The sequence below is a fragment of the Bacillus rossius genome, chromosome 1 (genome assembly GCF_032445375.1).
Source record: "Bacillus rossius redtenbacheri isolate Brsri chromosome 1, Brsri_v3, whole genome shotgun sequence".
Lineage (NCBI taxonomy): Eukaryota > Metazoa > Arthropoda > Insecta > Phasmatodea > Bacillidae > Bacillus > Bacillus rossius.
In genome coordinates this window covers 335,752,935-335,773,151 of record NC_086330.1, presented here as the reverse complement: position 1 = coordinate 335,773,151, position 20,217 = coordinate 335,752,935, and the positions used below count along the sequence as shown (strand labels likewise).

Here is a 20,217-nt window from a genome sequence, read left to right as displayed (position 1 = left end):
CTACTTTGCCATCTAATGAGTCCATGAAATAACCACGGCATCAGCTGTGGCGGATCATGGAGCAGTACATAACAACACATTCGTTAGTCCAACAGAGTGCAGGAGAAAATACTGCTCATAATCGACACCCAATATCAAAACATTAAACAAAACTTTCTAAAGCGCTAATTGAGAAACTTCATTAAAAAATATTTTCATTTTATACTCATCTATTTAATGTTTAATCTGGCTAAATGAACTGCCATAATATACCCATACATAAGCTGCCATTTGGTAAAATGTATGTGTATATATATAGGTATATATATCTATATATATATAGGTGTATATATATATATATATATATATATATATATATTGAAATTGATGCAATGAACTGTATTGAACAAACGTCAGTTTTTTATGTGATGGACATTAAGAGGAAGTTTACATTTCAGCGGTCAATGGTCGTAAAGAGAGGATCACCTAAAAATACGTAAGTAACTCAGTAACTTTACAGGAATAATTTAAATTAATTAAACCTCGCACATTCTTTTAAACGAGCCTAACTAAGTTTATTATCTATATTATAAATGTATGTTGGTATATATGACGTTAATAATCTACAACACAGTTTGACCGATCACCATGAAAGTTGCTACCAATGAGTAGGGACACCTGTATTTCGCGAATACATTTCGTGTCAAGGTATGTCACAAAACACTGTAGCTTTTTCTTAGCGTAATGGTTAGAGCCACGGAATTTTCGCGGATTCATTTAGTCACAAGCTATAATGCAAACCTCCACACTGTCACACTGTGTTCATGATTGGACCGCAGTTATCTGGACACGCCCAGCTAGGAGAAAACACCTCTCGCCGACCACAGCCAATAACTACAAGAAAAAAACTACGGTGTTTTGCGATGTATCTAGACACGAAATGTATTCGCGAAATACAGGTGTCCTTTCCTATTAGTGTTTTTTTTAAATGAAGACGGTTTTTATGCGATCCATTTTGGTATAACTCGCCACTATAAGGCGCTGCTGCACATCAGCATCTACACCGTTTAACCGATCACTATGAAAATTGGTATACATAGATATTGACGCGTAGAATATTTTCCAAAAATATTGTTTATCCACTTGAGTTATTGTAGATATTAGTATTAGTTTAAATTATTTTAATTTGTTTCAGTTATATAGTGATTGGAATAGTAAAAAGTATTGTTCATTCACGTAAATTAATTTAAATATGTATGTAATATATTATCATTTTAAACACTATAAATAACAGAACCTTATCAATATGAGCCATCTTTAATTGTTTCAAAATTTTCTAAAACGCTTTATAGTTTCATCCATTTTAGATATATGTATATAAGTAAGAATACACTGGCAGAAAAACGTCTGCCGGGTTTTGCTAGTAAACTGAAAATTTTAAATTTTATTTGGTATTTTTATAAGTACGTATTAAAGTAATTTTATGAACGTTTTATTAAAAACTAATAATATATACAAAATAGTAATTTTTTATTTCAGTAAGTTTCATAACAATTATATCACTTTTTCTGACCTGTATTAAAATCTAAGCCGGTTGTGGTTTTCATCACAAGACTTTCTTCATTAATAGCAACATTAGATAAAATATATTTCAGAATTTACTTCTTTGTTCTCTGTTATTATTATTTTTTGCTTAAAACATCATCTCGAAAAAAATTGAAAAATAATTACCTAAAGAAAATGGACCAGCAAATCCTGTGGTATTAGAAATAAATTAATAATTTCAATTATTTTTACACTTGGTTGGGTAGATGTGCTTGAATCAACGTTACTGAATTTATTTCTGTAAACATGAATAAGATATAAAAATGGTTTTACGTCGTGATGGCATTCTAGAGAAAACTTCTTTTTGACAAGAAAGGCAAAAATAAAATTTTGTACTGAAAACCACTGACGTAATGTAATTAACCAAAGCGAAAGATATTACTCTGAAACATATATAGGCCTATATAGGATAATTCACGTGGATATGTTTTGCCACTCACATGGCTTATACTTCATATCATTTGGAGGAACATATACTTCATAAATGTGCTTCATATTCCCCATATTTACATAGTAATTCATAATACCACAAAAATGACGAATACAATAATTTCCCATTCAGGGATAAAAACAGCGATATATTATACGACCATGTTGTAAACAGCTTAGGGTAAAAAATTCGTTCAAAATTCTTACAAAAATATTTGTCTTATTCACTTGGCCTCAACATTATGTACCTCACGTATTGCACACGACTGTCTTTGATTATAGTAGCGGCATTGAAGATACTTTTTTTTTTTGCAGTTTTTGGCAAGAATTTGATAATACCCATTAATTTGTTAACTCAAAGTTATGTAGGGGAGGACGGGGCAAGTTGACGAGCGGAGCAAGATGACGAATGACTTATTTCCACGTCATGGCACTAGATAGCACCACCTAACAGACACTACTAGCGCTCCACACTGGTGGGCACTAAAGAATCGCACAGTGAAGCCGCTGCCACCATTTAGTTGTTTGTTAGATGATGTTCGTACATTTGGTCTGACGTATTGTAATTTTCAAGAACTTCGAAGTAATATCTCATGGACAAACAGGTAAGATATTTGGATATTCAATGCCACACATTATTACCTTAGACTATATACTTTTCTTAACCACTATATATTGTTAACCTTTTATTATTTTTCTTAGCGAAAAAATCCAATACTAATAACATTGCTGATCGGGGCAAGTTGACTGGGGCAAGATGACGACTCGTCATCTTGCCCCAAGTGCTTTATACGGTTTTTGTGGTATCCACATACAACTCTTTTATAACTTTTGTTTGATTTTCTGAGCTTTATAATCTCATAAGCAAAATGCAAGTGTCATCACAAGCTCACCCATGAAAGCGATTCTGGTTCAGAGGAGAGCTCAGAGGATAGAACAAGAACGTTTGAAGCAACAAAGACAAGAGTCTAGAGAAGCCAAAAAAGGAACTGTTACTAAGAAACTGAAGCTCGATTCTCGAGAAAAATCCAAGAAGCTCCAACTTTCGACAGGCATGACTTCAGCTCAAATATCCGAAGTGCAGTGTCCAGTGTGTGATGAGATTTATGTCAATCCTCCATCAGAAGACTGGATCGAGTGTTGCAAATGCCACACATGGTGGCACGAGGACTGCTCGAACTTTGAAGGAGGAAAATTTGTGTGCGATTATTGTTTATAAAACACCAACTCTGAATTAGTTATGTAAGTTAACTATTAATTGTAATTTTCAACAAACCAAGCCTTTAATAACATGCCTTATATGTAAAAACGCATGTAACAATGTTTAATTAGTTAGTTTACAGTAGTTTGCATTCTAAGAATAAATATGTTTAAACTTGTGTCAAAAATGTCATCTTACCCCGTAGTCAAAGTCATCTTGCCCCGGTAACGGGGAAAGATGGCACATTTGCATTATATTTTTAAAAGGGCAGAATTTTTGAGATAATATAGAAATATAGATTTTTTTTATGTAGTTACACCACGACAAAAGACTATTCTAATAGTGTCTGGAAAGAAGGAAATCGTATTTCCAAAATTAAAATTATAAAAAATGGTGAACTCTTAACATCGCCAACTTGCCCCGTCCTCCCCTACAGTTTGTTGAATTTCCTGGTAATATTTGGGAAAGTACCCCACATTTATACTACTTATATTTTATCCAAAAGATGTAAATAATAAGCACTGTGAGTTAAAGTGTCACATCCAAAATCATAAATTCACAATGGTATTCAAACATTTATTTTTTTTAAAACTAAACCTATATTGTTTTAATGTTTACTATAATATAGAACTTTACTTATTTCACTATTGACTTCCAGCAAGCCCCATTGGTTTAACTGTCAGCGTTATCTAAATAAAACTCTACGTTTGCAAGATTGAGTATTGCTTCATGCGTGATTGTTATAAAAATTATCCGTTCTCGACTAGGTAGTCTATCTTTGTGGTAAAGTTGGGACGTTAATATCCCCTGAAATAAAATTAACCTAATTGTATTATGATATATTCACGGAATTTTTTAAGATTGTTTTCTAATTAATTTAAGGCTTTTAGATTGGGTCTCTTAACTGAGACCAATCATAGTTTATACCAAATACATTTACAAATACAAATAGGCCTAAATACAAATAGCAAATAGAAAATGCACATACACAATTCTAAATACAAGTACATGCACAAATTTACAGCTTGAAGTGAAATCATCTGACTACATACATATGAATGGTTATACTGATTCTTAAGGCTAAGATCCTTAGTTTTGCAGCCTCCAAGAAAATTATTTCTCCCATGAATATCGTAGTAGATAAAAAAATTAATAAACAGTAGAATTGTAAATAAAACTTTGAATTTTGTAAATATGATGATGAAAATTTTCTCAAAAAATTCTTTCTTATTTAATTTTAATTTAGAAATTTTCAAAACTAAATATTAGGTATATATTTAAACTGTACACGGCTGTTACTTTGCACACAACTTAAAGGAGGTACAATGAACAATTCTTCGGTTTAATTTTTTTAATACAACGTACAGAATTTAAATAATCTGAGTACAAAATATTGTGATTTAACTGTCACTTGCCGCTGATGAAAGGAACGAGTTCAACAGTTTGCCGCTAGAGCTCCGGTTGGTTCCGAGTTTACTCACTAGATGCCTCGAATATCGCAGGAGTTCAGGCGGGAATATTATCGCTTCGAAACGGTCAAAACACAACACTAGTATCAGCAATAGTAAGTGGACGTGTATTTAAAATGAAGCACAGCAGGAAATGGAAAGAAGCCCATCGACGCCAACTTGAGTAAGTATTTTTATGTACTTGTTCTACATTGTAATCACATATTGTATTTTTTTTTCCCCGGAAAAGTAATTCCAGTCCATTCATATGTATATATTTATGTTATATATATTTATATTATTAGCCGTTTTATTGGTTTAGAGTTTAAAGAATTTATTAATTTATAACTAGCGGTAATTTTTTTTTTAAATAATTACATTACCCTTTTCTTGTACATACTGTGTTGGTGTTAAAATCAATGGCATTATATTAAAAATCCCTTTCGCCCGTATATTTTGTAGTATTTATTTATTTGATAAAGGTTTGAGATAGTATTTAGAATTTTTATAAAAAATTAAGACGTATATATTATATAGCGTAGTTACTCAAACAATGATTTTTTTTTTTGTTATTTCACCCATTGCAGTGATGCTTGGTTATATAAAAATTTAAAAATATGAATATTCTTTTAATGTGATACATGTTTCCTAGTAACTGCAACACCTCAAATTAAATAACAAATTGATATAGCAATGAAAGAGATTGTGTTTATTCAATATTTCCCCATAGTTTTTTGCTATAGCGAAAATTAAGGATAACTCTGCAATGATTGGGTGTATCTAAAATTGTTTCAGACAAAATTTTTTGATAACGTTTATAAGATTTACAAACAGTTAGAACATATTCGATGGTGTGCCTACTAAGGGAGCAATGATTTTTTTTTTGTCAATTCCTGTTTAACCCCTGCAAAAATGGTTCGTCTAATCAAAAATTGTTTCCGACAAAAGATTTAGTTAAAAAATTACAAGGTTTTTGAAGAATTATAACGGATTCGATAGTATGCATAATAAGAGAGTTACGATTTTTTTGGTCCGAAACACTTAAATTTTTACACCCCTTGCAGTTATGGTTGGTCGTATCAAAAACTTATTCAGACAAAAGTTCTTCCTATTTTTTCCTTTAAGCTTTATGTTCACACGGATGCGATATGCATCATATTATGGAAGTTGTTGCGATTTTTCTGTTAAAAAAAACCTTCCCCATTTCTACCCCTATGGACTGATTTTGTCCATTGACGAACTCGATCGAGATTTTCCATTACTTGATTTTATGTATCAGTTTGGAATTGATGTGCGAAAAATTACGGCAGTTATCGTGTTCATAAAATTGTGATATATATATATATACATACATATACATATAACTTTAGAACTGATGATGGTTATGGGTTTCTTGGACTATGAAACGTAAAACTACATAAAATCTTTCAGGAAGTCGCACCGCTGCGCTGGTACGTTGAAAATTCTATATTTTTTTTAATGATTTTTCCTTACGTATTTGAAATTTTCTAAAGAAAGTAATGTAAGGAATAAGAATTAGATACAAAATGCACGTTTTATATGCCATAAAAAAACATTGGTGTGCTAAAACAAAATGAATGCAAACAAAACAAATATCGTAGCAGGACTGTATTTGATACGGGGGAGTTTAGACTAGGAAATCAAATTTGTATAAATGAGTGCATACGTATTAGTCCGCGGCAATTATTATATAGTTATCGATGGTTTTCATGCATTCTACGCGGCAAAAACATATTATGAATTTTTAAACTTAAGTACTTACTTAAAAATTCCATTTGAGTTGTAACTGTTCGTTCTAACCTGGGAAATACAACCTAAATGGCAAGACAAATCATATTACATGTCGTACATCGTTCCATTAAGTCAAAGTTTATAGTATATTCCTATAACAAATGCGTATATAAAATACAGTATATAATGCACTAAAAACAAGCAGGCCATTTAGAAAAATTTTATTTTCTGTTGACAGTTTACGTGCACAAAAACATAACATTTAATCGTCTCTGGCACGTTATGAGATTAAGTTTATTTTAGATACTTCCTCTTTCGAAAAAAAACAAACAAACAATTTCGTCACATACTGTTTTTTTCTTCTGATTCCAGCAATCCTTCAACTCATTGTCTTACAGAATACCAACATTTCATTACAAGTTTTTCGCTGAAATGGCCCATTATTAAATTAAATCTTGACTAATTTTATAAAAAAAATATTTAACCATAATCACGATGATATCCGTGTATGTAAACAGTTACGTAACACTACAAATGTGAAAATGTACCCACACACAAACGAAATTTCGTTTTGTAGCATAAAGATTAATACAGTAGATAAATATTTTTCAAGTTTAGTTTTGTAATATTTACTTTTTATTTCCGAAGGTACAACTACTGTTTGCAAAAATAATGGAAAAAAATTAAGTACTATTAAAGAGCATCTACAGGTTTAAAATTTGCCAAATGTAATACTATATGAATTCTGAGCAACATATTAAGTTATTGACAACATCTTTTATAGTTACGTAAAATTCAGTAACATGCTAAAGGTGGTTCAGAATAGAATTCAAAATTCCAAAGACAGTTTAAGCATTTTTAAATACAAATGCGTAATTAATCACATAAAAAACATGTTAGACATTTTACCGTGCCACCTATTGGTCGAAACTTATGCTATAATGTGTAGTAAATAAATCAAAATTTCCGCAAAAATTGCTATAAGTGCACCCAGAAAAAACCTTAAACAATTCGAGAGTAAAATCAACAAACAAAAACCACTTAACTCAGAAATATTTTAAAAAATATTACAGATGAAAATAGACAACAGAGAGATTAATGATTAATGGACTAAATCTAGGCAAACAGCAGATGAATCACAAAAAAAAGAAGGGGGGGGGACAGGCTATTTTTAATTAAATAGTTTCCTTTAAATAAATTTTTAATAAATCTTAAACTAGCAAACTTAATGAATATTAAAGCAAAGGCAAATTAAAATTCTTTAACTACTCTAATGAATTATATTATTTCACTTAGGCTTGCAACATTAGCGAGAAAAAAGAAGAAGCTGGGGTTGACACAAAACCCTCTGCCTGCTGGTGATGGTCCTGCAACACCAACCTTGCCAGAGAGCCCAGGCGGTGAAAGTTCGGTCCCCACAGTGCCAGATGTAACCACCATGGCGTCTTCAGTGGCGGCGTGTACATCACGCAACACTGATGACAGTACACATACTCTGTCCGATGACTATCAAGGGTAAGCTTTACACTTACATATCTTGTTTGTGATATGACAGGTAAATTTAGAATTCATGTGATAATACTCATATGAATAAAAATTATTGTATGGGCTATGTTTCTTAAAAGGGAATAACTCTTCTAGGAATGATGACCTTCCTCCGCTGATAGTGGTTTACGAGCCTCCATTGCCACAGACAGATCCGGGACTCAGTATGTTAGAGGGTCGAATGATGGTTGACGTTCGTCACTTCATGGTGCAATGCCGTCTTCTGGAGAGACACAGGTAAAAATTGTTTTATGTAAAATTGAGTTATTTAGATTTTTTTCCACTACTGTTTACCGCCTTCTGAACGTTTAACCGGCTGGAAGGTTGAAAATTCTTCTACAAACTTATTGACTTCATTAGTTAGTAAGTAAATAGGATAGATATGTAACAATACCGATTTAAATTAATAAATGTTGAAAATAAAAGGAAAATATATTTGAGCCATATTGACGAGGAGAGATAAATAGCCAATGTAATCACAGCTAACGCATATATCGAGTGAACTGTGGTGGAGCTACTTACTAACGTAGTAAGCCTTTATTCGATAAGAGGTTAAACACTATAGTGGAAAAAAAATTGCACACCATATAAAATTTTCATCGGGGAAAGATGGACTTTTGCCCCAACAAACAAAAAAAATAATTACTATGCTAAAAAATTACAGGGTTCCATTTTTATCGTATAGTTTTACACTAAGCAATGCAAAGTTGAATTGCAGTACGAACAATATTATGTTTTTCTTTTAATTTCATACTTTTGGCAGCCGCGCAAAGGAACCCCCCTGCGCGCCGAGCGGACCAGCCGCCTACGGCCACTTCCTCCCGTAATTATTTAGTTATGTATATAACGATACAAAAATAAGGGCCAATCTCTCGATGCTGTCGTTCAACAATGGATTTTTCACTACCCAAGCATTTATTGTATCACTAACCCCTAGCAGTTACACATTTTCGTTAGTTATACAAGTTCGTTAGAAACACAATTACAAGGCAGTGGCGATTCTTTTTTTTTTTTTTTTGCTTTTGGGGTCTGTAAAATTTTGTTTGTAAACAAATATTGGCCAGAAAGAATTATATATTTTTCAATTTAACTTCCGCTACATTATTTGCAACTATAAATGATCATAGAAACATAAGTTCCACGTGCGCGCACACACAACAAGTGAAATGAGGAGTTTTAGCAAATAAACATTGAGGTAATTTTCCAAAATACAATTTTAAAGACCTTTATACTGTGTTCTTACATTTGCAGTTAGATTTATTTAAATTCTTTGGCAAATGTTACAATTTAAAAACTTTGTTTAAGTATGTCCAGTTATTTTTTTAGGTAATTTTATTTGTTACAAGAAACCGAAGACCTTGCTGAAGTAAAATTATTATGTATAGAAATTGTGTTTAAATGGGTGTGTAATACTTAGATGAAATTGATACAGAATTATATGAAATAAAATTCTATTGTTTTACCAGCCTTTGAGCTTTCTGGCTGACGTGAAATTGTTATAATTAAACTTAGGGCCTAAATTTAGAATTGCTCGAATATGCAAAAAGTAATTCACTCGCTCACACAATGGCCTATACAAATTCCAACCCACTGTCAAAAGGGCTGGAAACTTTAAATTTGGGTCGCAGCCTCAATGATGAAAGTGGGAAAAGTACCAATTTTTATTTTCTAATTACTAAAAAAATAAAATTAAAAAGTAGGCACGCACCTTTAAAATCGGTGTATACCTTCTTTCGGAAGAACGTTGTTGCAGAAATTTTTTAAGAAACATAGTAAAAGGAACAAGATAAATATATTTTTTAATAATTTAAAAACGTAATATTCTAATTGTGCATATTCTTGTTACTTATAAGAAGATAGCATCATAACATTTGCACGCTTGGCTTACGACAGTTGGACGTGCCAACGTGTCTGCCGATATGGCGATAGTACCTATCTGTTCTACGAGTAAGTAACATTTTAATACCTCAACGTAAATATCCAATTTATTTTTTATTAATTTTTTATTATTAATTTTTTGGAGGTGAAGACGATGACGATCGAAATAGTGTTTTACTATACCATGATGTGTAAGAGGGCAAATGCGCGAATAAATGTGGCCATGGCCACATGGCTTCTTGCAGCACAGTGAAATGCAAATGAAAATTGTATCCTTTTCTTGAACAACATTTCAGACTTACATTAAAATAGCATAATTTTTAAGCATGTAAAATGTATATCTGTTCGAGCCATGTCACAATTATTTTTTTATTTAATTGTGACATGCACATCAACAGTTTGGGAAAACTGTAGTGGTGTGCATGTTATTATATTGATAAGTACAAAGATAAAGAAGCTTCTGTTCATATTCAAAAATTAGCGAACCTACTGGCATGTAAGTTTATCTCTTTCATTTTATTCTGTTCACATGTCACTCGACAGAGCTCAGGAGCTGCTAAGATTATTGTGTATGGTGAAACGAGGTAACACCCGTACTGATAACTTGACCACCTTACCTCAGTGCACTTCAACGTACATTTACGTATATATAGAATAATCTTTTATCACAAAGAGTCGGGCAGATCTTTCAGGATTCACTGCAAGCTATTTATGTTCGATTTTAACGACAGTAGTTTGGATGTATGCAATATTATGCTGTTAGAGCAGTTGTATGAAATTAATAAAATCACAACCTAACAGCTTGAGTACCAATGTATAGCAATAGTTATAGCTAAATTGCCGATGCTAGTAAAAAATTGTCTTGTTTATTGTGTGAAAGCCAAACGGGTAACAAATGTTTTTGGGAGATGTTACCAGAAATTATTATTATGTTGGTTTTACAGGTGTCCCATTTCATCTTCAGGAACATATTTTCTGGAAAGTGTCAACAGGTACGGTCTGCTGACAAATTTTAAATTTAAGTGCACTCACTGCAATCAAGAGCAGCAGTTCAAATCTGAGCCTGTGGAATGCCTTCCAGTGGGAAGAAAAAGAAAATGCAAAATCGATACCAACTTAGATATCAACGATAAGATTGTTTGGGGCGCAATTTCGGTTGGTCTAGGCTACGGACCATTGTATGAACTATTGTCACTAATTGATATGCATCCTATGAGCCCGGGTTGCTTTTCTTATCACGAGAACAGAATCGGAGAGCACTGGAAGGCAATGTTGCAGAAGGAAATGGAAGATGCTGCACTGGAAGAGTTCTCTATGGCGAAAGATGATGGACGCATCTGTATGGTTGGAAATGAGGAATATGCTTGGACCATAGGAATTTTGGATGGAGGTTGGAGCCAAAGATCCTATGGTCATAGGTATTCTGCTAAGTCTGGATGTGCTATAATAATTGGCTTCTACACTAAGAAATTGTTATTCCTTGGTGTGAGAAACAAATATTGTACCGCATGCATTCGGAGCGAACGGATGGAAAAGGAACCCACGCCTCACCTGTGTTTCCGGAACTGGACTGATTCTTCCACTGCAATGGAGGCAGACATTATAGTGGAAGGTTTCCGGTTCTGTGAAGCCAAGTACAAACTTCAATTTAAGAAGTTTGTTGGTGATGGGGATTCAAGTGTGCATGCAGCCATAGTTGCAAATGTTTCGTACGGAAGAGATGTTGAAAAGATTGAATGTGCTAACCATGTCGTGAAGAATCTCAAAAAGAATCTTTATGCCATAGCCAAGGGCATCCATATGCGGCATCTCAGCCAGTCGAAAATCAAAGCCCTCTGTCGCTGTGCAAGAGGTTGTATCAGCAACTGTGGGGGTGATGCTATGCTACTTCAATCAACACTTCTAAATGTGCCCAACCATGTGTTTGGAGACCATAAGTTATGCAATTTAGATGTGTGTGAGAGAGCTGGTAAAACAGCAAATCCCTGCAGTTATGACGCATTGCCTCGTGAATTGATTGTGGGAATCAAACAAGCTTTTGACCGAGTGAGAGCAAAGTCACAAGCACTTGTAATGGATCTCACAACCAACCAAGCAGAAATGTACATGTCATTAGTTGCAAGGATGGCTGGCGGTAAGCAGATAAACCGTTCACAGCAGGGGTCTTACAGCCGTAGGGCTACTGCTGCTGGTTTGTCTTTCCAACTTCGCTACAAATGGCATGGACAAACTATGAAGGCGATCACAGGTCACAGCCCTGGAGTGACTGTGAAGCGATTAATGGCAAAAAGACAGAAACAGCAGGCGAACTGTAGGCGAAGGTTGGATATGAATCCGCATGTACCACGGAAATCGGAATCATTTAAACCACAGGGTGATAAGAGCTATGGTCCTCATGCAACTCAGCCTCCAGCTTCTGGTCTTGAACTAGAAATTCTGACTGAGTCTGTGATGAGAAGCATAGAGCTTACAGTGCAAGAAAGGAATGATCTGGAGGTGCAGACACGAGATCAAGGAAGCAGTCAGTTGTGGATGAAGGAGCGGAGAAAACGAGTCACTGCTTCCTTTTTCGGACGTGTCTGTAAAATGAGGGAAAATACTTCGTGTAAAGTGACAGTGGAAGCGATTGTGTACAGTCGTGTATTGGAGAATGCTGCCACAATACATGGTCTAGCAAACGAGCGCATAGCTGTCGCTTTATACGAAGAACAAACAGGCCATACTGTTAAACAATGTGGTCTCTTCGTTGACCTTCAGCATTGCTTTCTTGCAGCTTCTCCTGATGGTTTAGTTGATGAAGATGGTTTGGTGGAGGTGAAATGTCCATACTCTGCAAGGGAACTTAACCCTTTAGATGCAGCAATGCAGCTGAAAACGTTCTTTTGCAGAGTTGTCGACGGCGAGCTTTGCTTGAATCGCTCTCACAATTACTACTATCAAGTGCAAGGGCAATTACACATCACACGAAGAAAGTGGTGTGATTTTGTCGTTCGGACAACGAAAGGCATTTCAATAGAAAGAATTGTGAGAGATGATTGTTTCTGGCTTGAGAAAATGGAGTCAAAATTGTTGCGATTTTTTAACAACTGCTTGTTGCCAGAGCTTGCTGATCCATGTCGTCCCAGGGGACAACCGATTCGTGAGCCAGAATATATTATACAGGCACAAGAAAGTCGTTCAAAGAAACGCAAAATTTCAGATGTGTGAATTTTGAGAGACAGAAATTGTGTGGCTGACGAGAACTCTTTTTTTTTAATTTGATACAGTGATGCTTTATATCTGATAAAAAAATTCTAATTATTGTTTACTTCTCATGCTTGTACAAATTGAACAGTACTGTAAATGTATTTGATGACATAAGCAATAGTAAGTTATTAGCTGATATTGAATACAAACATTTTTTTTTCATGACTACAAAAAATAAGGTTCTCTGGTTGGCGAGTGATTATTTTATACTAATGTCAAAAAGATGTTATCGGGAAAAAATAAATGAAGTTATTTTATACCACTGATTCACTACCCATAAAATCAAACTGTAACGTCTTTGCAACTAGTATCTCATACAATAAATATATAACATATTCGTGCTTCATTTTGTATAAAAATAAAACACATATATAATATCGGGAGACAGCCTTGAAAATCGTGCATATCACCAACATGGCCAATCAGACTCACAGTCATGTTTACGATAGCAAGATAGCTAGCAAACCAGTTCAGTTTATATGCAGTTTAACTGAAAAATTTATTCAATATTTTCGGGGTGGTTTTACGCTCAAAATTAATACAAAACCAAATCAGCAATCCTTGTATTATCATTTATAATACTACAAAATATCTTCCATTTCCTTCGAATTGTATTGAGCACTAAAATATTGATTTACTTTTGGCCCAGATTTTATTCGACGATACTCTGTAGAGTTTAGCTTGTTTGCATTCTTTATTTATTAGGTTTAAATCATGGCCAAATTTATTGAAGTGTAACACAAATTATATATTTGTGTGTGCCTGGTTAGGAATTTGTATGATGTACTTACTAGAAAAACTATGTCATATCAGTGTAATAGTTGTACCCTTACAAGCGTTGAATATTTATGAAACATTTTATTTCTTTTGTTTTTAAAGCCGCAGACTTGTATTTTATTTATTGCATTTAGACAACAACATGCGTCCGTGTTTTCTACATTGCACGCTCTGTAATATTTTGAATGTTATAGTAATTTTTGCTTTTTAAAATCTGTGATTTATGTGCAGTAGAATGATTTGTAATTTATGATTATTTCTTTTCATATTTTTAATGAGCCATTTGCTAATATTATATACACTTCTCCATTTATTATAATAAACACATATTCCATTATTGGAATTATTTCAGAATGGGAATCACAAGACTACAAAAACTATTCTCCTGCATAAGAAAGGTGATAATACCAGTAAAGAAAATTATCGTCCGAGAGCAATTACGTCTTATATTTAGGGACACCTGTATTTCGCTAATACATTTCGTGTCAAGGTATTTAACAAAACACTGTAGATTTTTCTTGTAATTATTGGCTGTGGTCGGTGAAGGCTGTTTTCCCGCACTTGACGGGGCCAATGAGGACGTAGTTACCGTACTGCTGCACGCCCGCAATTCGCCAAACCTCTAAGAAAAAAAAGCTACAGTTATGTGTGAAATAGCCTGACACGAGATGTATTCACGAAATACAGGTGTCCTTAATTATATCGAAAAATATTTGAACATTGTATGATAATTTTAAGTATGAAAAGTACAAAATACTTTCAAATTTAATACATGGTTTTACATCAACTCTAAGCACTAAAACCCATACTGCTTATTATCTACAAAATAAATCTATACACGGCAACTGATTATGAATCAGATGAGTTTTTTTTATAAAGCATCTAAGGCCTTGATTGTATAAATATATTGTTGGATAAATTAACTAAACTAGGAATACTATAAAATGCACAAAAATAGAAGAGTTTGATCTCAATGACATAAAGCATAATTTATCTATTTAGCACAGCCTGTATAATTGCTTCCCCATTGTCAAGACTAAAATTAAAAAAACTGCGAAAGAAGCAGTATAAAATATCTATCTCATTATCTTTGCGGGTGACTCAAATATCATACAAACAAAACGAAACGCAAGAAAGCATATTTTAAACACTGTAAATAACTTAGATTTTAAATAAAAGGATAATAATCAGTATGTAAAATTTAGTTTTAACGATGAGTTGTAAACAGAACATCAAACATATATCATAGGTGTTACTGCGAACAGAGAACTCTCACAAACAATACAATTCCTTTCTGCGCAACCTGCAAGCTCCGGTACCTTCTGTAAAAAAAATATATAAATGTAAAACTTTTCCGGAAGTCGTACCATGCTAATGACTAAAATATGTAGCCTTACTTCTAAATCTAATTATCTAGAGAACAAATTGTATTACATTATTTTCATGATTTAAACGGTAGCAAAATTAACACCTACATACGAACAGAAGTTTGCTCTTTTATTCATTTTTTTAGTTACGTGATAATTTTTTTGAGTTATAAAGAAATCCAACTTAAACAGTAAAAAAGAAAGGCTTTTAATGAAAAAACCTACTCAGTCATTATAGATAACTGTTCAAACCATTTAAGATTCATCCTGTTACATAAATTTTTATATTCATATACATCTAATGTATACACATATCAGAAAAAAGGCAATAAATTCATATTAACTTCATTATCAAACTATAATAAAACACAAAATACACTTGCAGAGAACCACCAAATATATTGCGTAAGTGTTTCTGCAATGAGTTAAACTTTAAAATTGACTTTATTATTTCAAAAAAATAATTTAAAACTCCAAGCAAATGTAAGAACACGTCTTCTAGATATAATGTAAGATTATAATGCCGTGTCCGAATTCGCCTGAAGAATATACTTGTAGATACTTTGGAAGTGACTTTGCAAGACTGTCAGAAATGGACGTGAAGTATGTATGCTATGCAATACGCAAGTAAATGAGTCTGTGTAATTCTCGCGTACTTGAAGTTGAAAATACTTCTTCATTTGAAATATTTTTGGTCATATTTTATATATCATTTAAATAATTTAAGAGGACGTAAAATAAATATAATTTATTTTGTATTTTACTGGTATCTATAAATAAATTGACAAAATTAATTTATGTATATGGATGTTTAAAACGAAGTTTCAACAAACACATGTACATATTTAGCCTACAGATCGTTACTACAAAACAAAAGTACAATAATAATGTATGTTGCCGTAAATTCACGTGACAGCGATGAAGTGTTAAAAAAAAAGGACTAATTTCACATGCGTTTAAAAATAAAATCTAAACATCCTTTTCGGCTGGCTAAACATTGAACTTATCCGGATTCGTTAAAGGCAAGTGAAGTACGTAAGGTTGCAAACATGTAACTGCATTACTTTCTGATTAATTTTAATAAAATTATGCATATATCCAAAAAATGTTCAGTTAAAATTAGTATTGTATTGTATTGTATTTTATTTTATTGTATTGGTGTTTGTATCTGGGTATATTTTATTGTGTGTTTAAGATTTATTGACTTTTGTGCCTCATGTACTTTTGGTGAAAAATGAAAATGTAATTATGTATTATTATCAGGGCCCAAAGCAAAACTATTTGTTCGTTGGCCGAAAATGAAATGTAGTTATACTTGTATATCTAAGAAAAATATTTGTATTTTGTATGAATGTAAGTATTTTATTATGTAAATTTTTATTACTTACAAATATTTCGTACTCATAATATCTAGTTTCCATTTGTCTTAAGACATAATAAAATGATATACTAAGCAAAAAATGTTTATTGGTTCGCAATTTTTCATTGTTACAATATTTTAAAATGAAAAATTTGCTATTCAGCAATATCAACTTCTAAAACGTGAGTAAAAATTATCATTAAATTATATCAATGGAATATTAATTGCATTAGTATTCCTTGCTCCTAATCACTTACTCTGGTTGATTACCTTCCTTATAACCTCAGTGATCTCGTAATTTATGTACACCTTTTTCCCACTAAGACGATTCAGGTGCAGATTCTGGAGCAGTGTTTTTTTTTTATGTACGGATGTGCCAATAAATCCATCAGTTTGGTGGTGGTGTTGGGGGGGGGGGGGATAATACTACTCTTAAAATATCACTTTATCTGTATGCACGATAAAATATCCTTGGTTAGCTCCCTCCGAAATATTCTTATACAACCTATGACGTGTAGCCTACTCCTTAGATATTTTAAAACACGTTTGATTGCGTAGAGAAGGCGATTCTTCGAGTATGTGACCCTTTCATAATTAAATTATTATTATTATTATTAGTTACAACTGATGTTTATTTCGAGCCTCTTTGACATCCAGTTCATACATAAAAAACGAACTACCAGTGATGCTTGACGTCACCAGTAGGGATAGCGTGAAGGAGCTCCTCATTTCGCCAGACGCGACTGGCATACACAAGTATTTATATTGCAATAATAAATTACTAAATGATAGTTTAATTTTCGAAAATATGATTATATTTTTTACAAGAAGTACGAATGCCAGGACATTTACTAATAACGTTTTTAAACATCACATATAAAAAAAAAGTGTAATCAAAAGCCACAGGTCAGCTAAAAAAGCAAACAAAAACTTTTTTCTAGCTCTAGCCTCATGTATACATACATAAAAACATAATACATTTAAAACACTAAAATTAATGCAATAACCTGCAATATTTTGAAGACAGATATTCAGCTACAAAAAATTATCCGATAGTATAAAAAGTTCGCCTGTATATATATATATATATATATATATATATATATATATATAGTTGCACAGAAAAATACAGTTCTAATCAGATATCAATATAGCAAATAATACCGTTTTGCAACATAAAGTCATGCTATTAGATGGTCAACGTTCAACTGTTTGTATAATACACATACGCACACACCTGTGACAAAATGTGGAAAAAAAAAAAAAATTTTGTAGAAGCGCAAAACCTTTGTAGTACTCAGTTAAAAATTATTATTTTTTTTTACAGGGGCAGGAAAACTACATTACTGGCCAGTTTATTTGAATGTAGTGGTTAGCTGTGAACGTGCGTTCTTGCAAAAGAGACCAAATCTGACAGTTTTGGCCACATAATCACCGCAGTAAAACATACAATTTGTATATCGTATATGTGTAGTGCACCAAATTAATATTTATTATAATTACCTTGGGTTGCACTCGGTTACGTACAGGTTTCTAACTGAAATGTACCAAAAATAGTAATATTTATTCTGTATTCCCTTGCGCTTTGTTGAGGATCGAGTAGTCTTGAGTGGGTGTGGTGGAAAGGGACAGAATGGCAAAGGGATTGGAAATCTAAATGCTCGCCGAGGCAGAGTACACTCTTCCCCCACCCCCCTCTTCCAGACCTGTCGTAAACATGACACCCCGCTGGGAGATAAGAATTCTGAGAACAGCGTCCTCTTTCCCCCCCCCCCCCAATCCTTTTTCAGCGCGTCACTACATCGTTCAGCCGTACTACTAGTGCGCTCTGTTGAGGACAAAGATAACTACGCGTGTCTTTGCCAGCTCGCGAGAAACTCAGGATCTTAGCCTTAACGCAGAAGTTGCAATTTGACCGGACATTTTTACAGATTCAATGATCCTTTTGAATGATTCCCCTTTTTAATCTGTTGGTTTACAGGCTTACTAAGAGTTCAACTCACATGAATGAAAACTTGAGAGTACAAGGTTGTAAAACTTGTACCTAAGTTTATTTAAACAATTTCCACATTATAATAATAATAATAATAATAATTTCTCCATAATTTTTCCATCAAAAACCTGTTAACTCCAACTTCAAAGGCCAGTGGCAGATGGGAGATTTTTTAAAAATTTATTCGAAAATTATAATAAACATACTTATTTAGAAAATGTGCATTTAAAATAATACTTCGGAGGAAAAAAAAAAGGTTTTGGACTGTTACAACGTAATTCTGAACACGAGTCTCTTCCTTGTGTAGCTTGTAGTTCCAGTTAAAAACTGCTGGGTTGGGGAAAGGACATTTCCCCCTTATTTTCCCCCTCACCGCTTGTGGACGAAACAGCCTAGGGAAGCACTTTAGACAGTATTTTGTTCCGACGTGACGAACCTTCAGCCGAAGATTGTCTGTCGTGGTTCTGACAAACACACACACACACACACATTGTAGAAGATTGTCAACACACGAAAACATCTTCTAAAAAGTTAGAAATTCTTACTACACCCCGCTGAAGAAAAAGAGGGAGGTGTATTACATTAAAAAAAAACACGCATCCACACGTGGTGGGGATTTTCCTTTGTTTCACGAGCCCCACTCCTTGTGCCGACAAACGCAATTAGATAGCGCGGGCTGCTTCGCAACAGAGCATCGCTGGGGCACCCCCTCCCCTACTTTTCCTTCATTCCCCGTCATGGGAAGCTATCTAGTTTGCATGGTGATCTAATTACCTTTCTGTGTGCTCCAATTTAGACAAGCGTTGGACGCGGAGCATTGCAATGGCGAGATTCACTCCCGCCCCTGCCGAACCTAGGCTGTAATATATATATATATATATATATATATATATATATATATATATATATATATATATATATATATATATTAAATGAAACAGTAATAATTAAGATTTTTACATTTGAAAGAAAACAACTGTATCACTATAAAATATTGTTCGCAGTAGTACTGGGTTCTGATTCCTACGCGAGATAGATTTATGATGCTGTTGTCCCAGTACGTCCAATAGATACAAGTTATTTGTAAACCGTTCCCTGAATTGCTTTCCAGTTTTAACTGCGCACATTACTAAGCGTAATACAATCAAATAAGGTCAAAATATTTAATACTCAAATATATTTTCTATGTTTCAAAAAAATTATGCTTGAATGGGACATAAATAAAAATATAAAATTATGCACCAATTTTCGAAATAATTACTCAGTATTATCTCAAAAAAACGTAAATATATATACAAAAATTAATTGCCGCACGTGTGAAAGACCGTCACTTGAGAAATGCTCGACCTATATGGTTATTTTTTGTGTGTGTTAGTAATTGTCAATTGAAAATTAACAGGAAAAATAATCTGAAAAATTCGTTCAGTTTGAGAGTTTTGCTGTCACAGGTTTTCATAACAACAAATTTCACTTTAAATATTTCAATGCTTAATCAGAGGTTATTATGTCTTTAGTGCATTCAAAACCGTCACATGTTATCAAAGCATAAAATATCCGTTGAAATTATAAAATTGGTACATTCAATTGATTTCAGTTCAAAATTACATATATCATATAAATGCTACCATGAGGCATCG

The 20,217-nt window shown here is 33.3% G+C and overlaps 2 protein-coding genes across 2 annotated transcripts in view; one reads left to right on the top strand and one right to left on the bottom strand.

Moving 5' to 3' along the window:
- Window positions 1-20,217, bottom strand: part of LOC134528148 (acid sphingomyelinase-like phosphodiesterase 3b) — a 270,302-nt gene that overhangs the window by 165,078 nt on the left and 85,007 nt on the right. The window lies entirely within an intron of this gene.
- On the top strand, window positions 6,515-15,224 carry LOC134528088 (uncharacterized). The gene is made up of 3 exons (XM_063361342.1): window positions 6,515-7,929; window positions 8,056-8,196; window positions 10,782-15,224. Exons 1-3 carry the CDS (start codon window positions 7,688-7,690, stop codon window positions 13,042-13,044), a joined length of 2,646 nt encoding a protein of 881 aa, XP_063217412.1. The 5' UTR covers window positions 6,515-7,687; the 3' UTR covers window positions 13,045-15,224.

Excerpts from the sequence above, each read along its gene's own strand:
- LOC134528088 (XM_063361342.1), top strand. The coding sequence starts at position 7,688 with ATGAATTATATTATTTCACTTAGGCTTGCAACATTAGCGAGAAAAAAG. Across the intron at positions 7,930-8,055 it reads CTGTCCGATGACTATCAAGG|GAATGATGACCTTCCTCCGC; the intron begins GTAAGCTTTACA and ends TAACTCTTCTAG. Across the intron at positions 8,197-10,781 it reads CGTCTTCTGGAGAGACACAG|GTGTCCCATTTCATCTTCAG; the intron begins GTAAAAATTGTT and ends TTGGTTTTACAG.